Consider the following 7,106-nt stretch of genomic DNA (forward strand, 5'->3'; position numbering starts at 1 on the left):
GTGAAATTACAAAAGCGAGGTTGGTTTAGTCAAAAGGGTCATATGCCATAACCGGACAAAACCATTGTCAAATCTTATCTTAAAGCGACGTAAACCGTAAACCGATTTGATTGGTGACTAAATCCAAACCTTAGTCCATCGACACTTGCCCTTCCATCCATCCATTCGGCCGTCGTTTATCAAGTTGCATCTTCTTAATAATAATAATAATAATAATAATAATAATAATAATAATAATAATAATAATAATAATAATAATAATAATAAGCCTTTTGTGCGGATTAGGCTCTAGCCGTTTATCAAATTGAGAATATTAAAAGAACAATAAATACCTAAATTACCCCTCACGGTGAGAAACACGCGCCAATGGCATTGGGATTTTTATTTTATTTTATTTACTTGCGTATATTTAGTTTTCAGTCGCCAGCCTATTTACTGTCGCAACCTGGACACCCACAAGCTCGCGCAAAGCTCCAAAACCCCAAACGCAGTGCTCAAAAACCTCTCTCTCTAGATCTGGTCGCAGATTCTACGTCGGAAATTGCATGATCGCCGGAAATGGCTTCCGCCTGCGTCAACACCGTTGGGGTTTCCCCGGAGTTCCCAGCCTACGGGTGTTTCAATCCTAGAGCTCCCTTTAATGGCGGCGAAGATGGTCGGAGCTCCGTATCCGGACTGGATACGGAGGTGCCGAAGAAGAAGGAAGAAGAAACACAAGATGTCGCCGGAGATTTCGAGTTCCAGCTTGAGGATCCGGTGACGATGCTTCCCGCCGATGAGTTGTTCTCCGACGGGAAGCTCGTGCCATTGCAGCTTCCCACGTCGTGCTCGAACCAGCTGCAGCAGCAGCCGTCAGATTCGACGACGTTGCCGGAGAATGGGAAATGCCAGAGGATGGAGATCTCCGGCACGGATCATTGCTTGTTTTCCCCGAAGGCGCCTCGGTGCTCGAGCAGGTGGAGAGAGATTCTAGGGCTGAAGCGATTCTCTCAGAACAGCAAAACGACGTCGTCGTATCCTTCGAATCCGAGATCATCCTCGTCGTCTCTGAAGCAATTCCTTCACCGGAGCTCCAGATCTTCCTCCGGCTCCTCCTCCGAGTACGGTTCGTCTCTCGGTCTCCCTCTGCTGAAGGATTCTGATTGTGAATCTCTCTCCGTTTCCTCGTCGCGTCTCTCCCTATCGTCTTCCTCCTCCGGCCCCGAGCACGAAGACCTCCCAAGGCTATCTCTCGATTCGGAGAGGCCGAATCATCACCAACTGAACATGGATCCGAATCCGTTTGCTCCGGCTCGAAGCCTATACCCGAATCCACCGCGAATGAGGCTGGTCAAGGCTCGAGACGGTAATAACGCCGCGACCGGAACAGGAAGAGTGGGTCGGAGCCCGATGCGGAGTTCGAGAACAGTGATAAGCAGAGGACTGTCCGTGGACAGCCCACGGCTAAACTCCTCGGGCAAGATTGTGTTTCAGAGCTTGGAGCGGAGCTCAAGCAGCCCAAGTAGCTTCAATGGCGGAACGAGCGGGTATAGACACAGATCTTCAATGGAGAGATCGTACAGCGCAAACGTGAGAGTGGCCCCGGTTCTAAACGTCCCCGTCTGCTCCCTCGTCGGCCAGTTCTTCTCATCCTCTTTGTCGTCTTCTTCATCTTCCTCGTTGCAGAATCATCACAGAAATGGCGGAAACATCAGAGGATCGTCTCATCACCATCATCAGTATGGGATTGTTAAGAGTCGTAACTCCACAGATCGAATCTAACTGCAGAGAATCATGCATCGTAACCAATCGAAAGACCCGGTAACAGTTTCTTGACGCTAATCTCCGAATTTGCTTTTTAGATTCCCAGATTTGTAAATACAGAATCAAAACCCTTTTGTAAGAAAAAAGCCTTAGAGAGGAAGATCAAGAGTAGTTAGAAAGCTAGGGTTTTTTTTCTTAGGGTTCGTTCTTTTCCGCGACTGAAAGACGGAGGAATCTGAAATCTCTCCTGCGTTGTGATAGCGAGTGGGGTTCACACGCATGAGGAGAGCGCGTGAGGTGTAGAACAAATTCTTTCTATTGGTTCTTCCCACGTTTAAAGCTTTATCCAATCCGTCTCTTTCATGTGAATTTTCATTTTTTTTTGTATTTTTTAAACCAAATATCCTTTTGAGGGACTTTTGTCGTTTAGTGAGTTCTATGAAACGATGCCGTATTTAATACACATTTGCCAGCTCCTCTTGTCAGAAAGAAAACAGAGCGCCAAACAAACGGACGCATAGACATCGTGAGTCTTTTGAGTTCTACGAATTGTATATACGTTACGGCTGTACGTACGGTACAACCTTACGGTATAAATAGGGGTGTAAAATAGACGGAGCGGCTGGATTCGGGTTCGTATCGAGTTCAATTCGGGTCTAGAGTTTTTTGGATCGGTCCGATCTACCTATTTATTTTTCAGATCTAGAATCGATGGTTTGGAACCCGACTCTATAGGGGTTTGGACGAATTCGAACCGGATTTTGGATTTTTTATTAAATAAAAATAATTTTTCATAACAATAATATTATTATTATTATTATTATGAAACATTCAGAAAAATAATAAATATAATATAAAAAAGTATTCTATGATGTAATTAACCATATTACATCTATATATATGTTGTAACATAGTTAAGAAATAAAAAAATTCGTCATTTTAAATAGCATTAATTGGAATCAAGATAAAATTTGTCATTTTATTTAAAGACACATATATATATATATATATGTATGTATATAAATATAGACATATATGTTTATGCGTATCGAAGAACAAAACCCAATTCACTAGTATGAAATATTACCAATTCACTATGAGGAGAAAAATATATAAATAAAACATAATCAAATAGCAAGTATTTAGTTTGATTGAGCAGAAAAAAATAATACAAAAGAGGATTATCCAATCTAATAAATAGGATGAGAGAGACAAGAAAAATCAACCTTATATTTTCAGAACTAATTTCAACAAACACGAATAGAAATCCCAAAAACCAGAAAAATAGAGACGAAATGGTAGAAGCACAACACAAACGTTAACAATGGTGACTTAACAAAAGAGTTTAGGGTAAAAAAAAATTAAGATAATCATAGAGAGTTAAAGTTTTGGTTTAGAAAAAAGGATTAAAAAAACAAAAAAAAAATAACGAACCTGAAGCTCAACCTGGCTGGCCCACAACACATATAATTCGAGGTTCGAATGTCCGAAATTTAGTGAGTCTATATCTTTTAGGTCCAAGTCCTTATTATTTTCATATGGACTTGGACCAAATTTCAGACTTCGGACTTAATTGACATTCTTAGATATAAATACAAATTATCCAATTGAATGAATATAAAGAATATGTCGTTTGTTCATACAATATATGATTTATTTTCAATATGAATCGATCGATTGATTGTCATAAAATTAAATCGATACACATCCATTTAATCTATTGAATCTTAGTCGAATGGGTTAAACACTTTTTTTTTTCAAAATTCTATTAAGCATTTTTATAATTAAAAAATTTACTATACCTTTAATCCAACTACATTTTCTATAATCGGAATAATCTGGAGAAATTTGGGTGACTATCTCTCTCCCTAAAAAGATATTTGAATATGAATTAGTAATGAGTTTTACTGTCTTATTTTTTTATTTACTAGTTGAACCACCTAATTTTGAAGTGTTAGTGTAACATCCATTTTAAGGACTCTTTTGGCATCTTATCCCATTTTTTTAAACCCTAATTTTATGAGACTCACAACCCGAAATATTAATATCCAACGTTTGAATACAACATGCCATAATGGAGAAAATCGAACAAAATACGTATAATATGGGGTCATTTTGGGAAAATACGGGCTCGACACGTGTAGTTAGTTTATGGATAAAAGACAAGAGTGGGGGGAAGAGTTCCCCCCTTCCACAGTAGTTTTTAGGGTTTCAACCACAATGATTCTATGTGGTCTGCACCAATCAGTCTCTGGTCAGTGGCTCAGTCCTCAAGATTTGCTTTGGTATCCCACTTTTTTCCCCTTTATACGTATCTATTCTGCATATACGTATAAATATATGCATGCATACATTTAGCCTGTACATATATCCTCTATCTTCCTCGGCATGACCTGCTTTTTTTCTTTTTTGGCTTGTGGGTTACTAATTGTTTTTTTGCCATATATTTGTGTATACTGTTAAATATTTTAATTTTGGTAATTAAAGACTGTTAAACAATTTTTAGAATAAAATTCGGATAATTTGACATTTTAAAGTTTATTTTACTTTCAGAAAAATTAGTTGTGAAACTCTAAAAAAAGTAGTAAAGCCAAAAAGCAAGATTTTTTTTTTGTCAACAACAATAAAAATGAATAAACATGTTTATATAAAAAAAGAAAGTAATTATCATTGTTAATGGAAAAGAAAAGGGTTTATGAAGGTGTGGCCCACTTATGATATTTATATACACACACATATGGATAGGGTCGCAAAAATAAAATAATCCCCTGCGGGATCGAATTATCTAGCTCTCACCCACGTGATAATCACAGACGCCACGTGACTCTGAACACACATATACAAACACACACCCATATATATATATATGGAATATTATAGGAGCATCATGTGAATTTTGTCATAGCCCACCCTGGCTACGAAAAAACTTCATCGTTTTATTAACGTAACGTAACCACATTGTTTTAGCCGTTACAAAAGCTACTATATATATATATATATATAGTGTCAGCCTATATTGATGAGCCATGATATTAAAATTAGAAACATTTGCATTTAGGTAACTGAAAGTCTGAAATTGTGAAGAAAAAAAAATAGTGAAATAAATAATAATAAAATTATCGTTTAAAAATTGATTAAATCCAGATTTTTTTTATTAACTATATGTATCCTGGCTTATATATTCTATATATAGATAGTTACAAATTTTTTTTCTCATATTTTGTTTAACACAGAAAAATAAATTATAAAAAAAGAAAAAAATATATGAAAATTTCTAAACTTGTAATTTTGGATAATATTAATTCATGAACTTATTCCTAAACTTAAAAATTCCATAATAGTTCATATCACTAATTGACCAAAGCAAAGTTTAGTAATTAGTGTGTTAAAAAATGTAAGTTTAGGAATTATTGTATTCAAAAATATAATTTTAAAAATTAATGTATTTAAAAATATAAATTGATCACACATTTAGGAATTTTAGGAGTTTTAAAGTATTTTTCTCTAAAAATAAATTTGCAAAACTTCTATCAAATGGGCCAAACAGCTCATGATTTCAAAAAGCCCATTGCAACGGAAGAAAAGGTTCGATTCGATTTCAAAGAACAAGCGAGCCAACCCTAACCCTAATTCGCACCCTTTAAATTCTTCTCTCACCCACAGGGGCAAACTTCAGGATTACACCTGATACATTCCAAAAAATGTAAAAAAAAAAATTTTCAGATTCTACACCCTATTTATGATAAAATGACTCATATAACCCTAACTGTAAAATATCTAAAATAACCCTATGCGTTTAAAATTAAAAAAACATACAAAAAAGTCCAACTAATCTTTTCTCTCTCTTCTATCAAGCCATCTCCCTCCTCTCTCTCTCTTATCTCCGCTCTCTACCTTATCGCACTTTTCCCTATTTTTTATGCTATTTATGACGAAATTGAGTGATTAGATAAAAAATATATTGTACATTTAATCGGTTAATTGTTATTATTTTTTGTAAGCTATTGAATCACTGCGTGATATTTTTTTCTTCTGAAATGACTGTTCTGTGCATTTTTCAGGTATATAAAAAAATCAGTCATGGTCGCAATTGTTAAGTTACAATAACATAATTGTTTAGACAATTATGATAATTAATTAGTTAAAATAAGTCAAATGTCAAAATATGTAAAAAAGTAAAAAAAAAAAGAAATGAAATAAGTAGAAAAATAAAAAAATTAAATGTCTCGTATATCAAAAAATGGTTCATGTTTGTCGTATTATCTACCAAAACCAATATTTTACGATTTAATTAGGACTTATTTGCGACTTCGCGAATCGAAAAAAATATTTGTATAAAATGTGTATTTTGTCGAAGATTTTTCAAAAGATGATGAATATACATTAATTATATCAAAAGAAAGAGTTTTAGATCATAAATTATATATTTATTAAACACTTGTACATTTTTTGATGTGCAACATTAAATGTATATTATCCTAAAACAAACACATCCACCTATATTAAATAAAATTAAACAAAATATGAAATTTGTTAAAAAGAATTAATATAAACCGATTATTATCACTTAATTGACAGATTTTTATCATCATTTGATAAAATTGAGCTAAAATTTACGATTTTTTAACAATTTAATTAGAATTCGGTGGTGGCAAATAAGTCATAATAAAGTCATAAATTTTTGGTTTTGACCAATAATAAGACAAAATAAATCAAAATTCAACGTTCTCTCATGATTGGACCTACATTTTCTTGGTCCTTTGCCTACGTGGATTCACCACTTTCTTTACATTGGACCCACATTCTTTTAGCATCTTCTCCACCTGGTTTTATATATTATTTTAAATATTTGGATTTTTAGGACAAATTGGGTTCTAGAAAAATTTGATCTCAATTACTACTACCTATTAGTTACAATTACCACATCTTATTGGGATAATCCCATATTCCCCCACAAATTTTCGAAAAAGTTCCAATTTCCTATACCAATTTTTAATTTGACAAAAAACTACACCGGATTTCAAATATTTCCAAATTCCCACACAAAATCTTAAAATGTGTTGCAATTTCCTCCATATCCGTAAACGACGTTATGTTCTGTCAATTTTAATGCTGACGTGGCATGCCACGTCATACAAATTTCGCCAAATCAGCACATTTCGCCACATCATCCAGCCACATCAGAAAATAAATAAAAAATAAAATAAAAATAAAAAATTTCTAGAATTTTTTTAAAAACTAATAAAATAAAATAAAAATACAGAATTTCAAATTTTATTTTTTAAAAATAAAATAGAAAATTACATATACATATATATACACTTTTATATCTATACACAATTATATACATATACATATATACA

At 34.0% G+C, this 7,106-nt stretch overlaps 1 protein-coding gene across 1 annotated transcript; it reads left to right on the plus strand.

The window, feature by feature from the left end:
- Positions 1-289: 289 nt before the first annotated feature.
- Positions 290-2,204, plus strand: LOC104808115. Its single transcript, XM_010533665.2, has one exon. It carries the CDS (start codon positions 559-561, stop codon positions 1,759-1,761), a length of 1,203 nt encoding a protein of 400 aa, XP_010531967.1. The 5' UTR covers positions 290-558; the 3' UTR covers positions 1,762-2,204.
- Positions 2,205-7,106: the final 4,902 nt, after the last annotated feature.

The sequence above is a fragment of the Tarenaya hassleriana genome, unplaced genomic scaffold (genome assembly GCF_000463585.1).
Source record: "Tarenaya hassleriana unplaced genomic scaffold, ASM46358v1 Cleome14, whole genome shotgun sequence".
NCBI classification, from domain to species: Eukaryota; Viridiplantae; Streptophyta; class Magnoliopsida; order Brassicales; family Cleomaceae; genus Tarenaya; species Tarenaya hassleriana.

Coding starts and splice junctions, on each gene's coding strand:
- LOC104808115 (XM_010533665.2), top strand. CDS start 559: ATGGCTTCCGCCTGCGTCAACACCGTTGGGGTTTCCCCGGAGTTCCCA.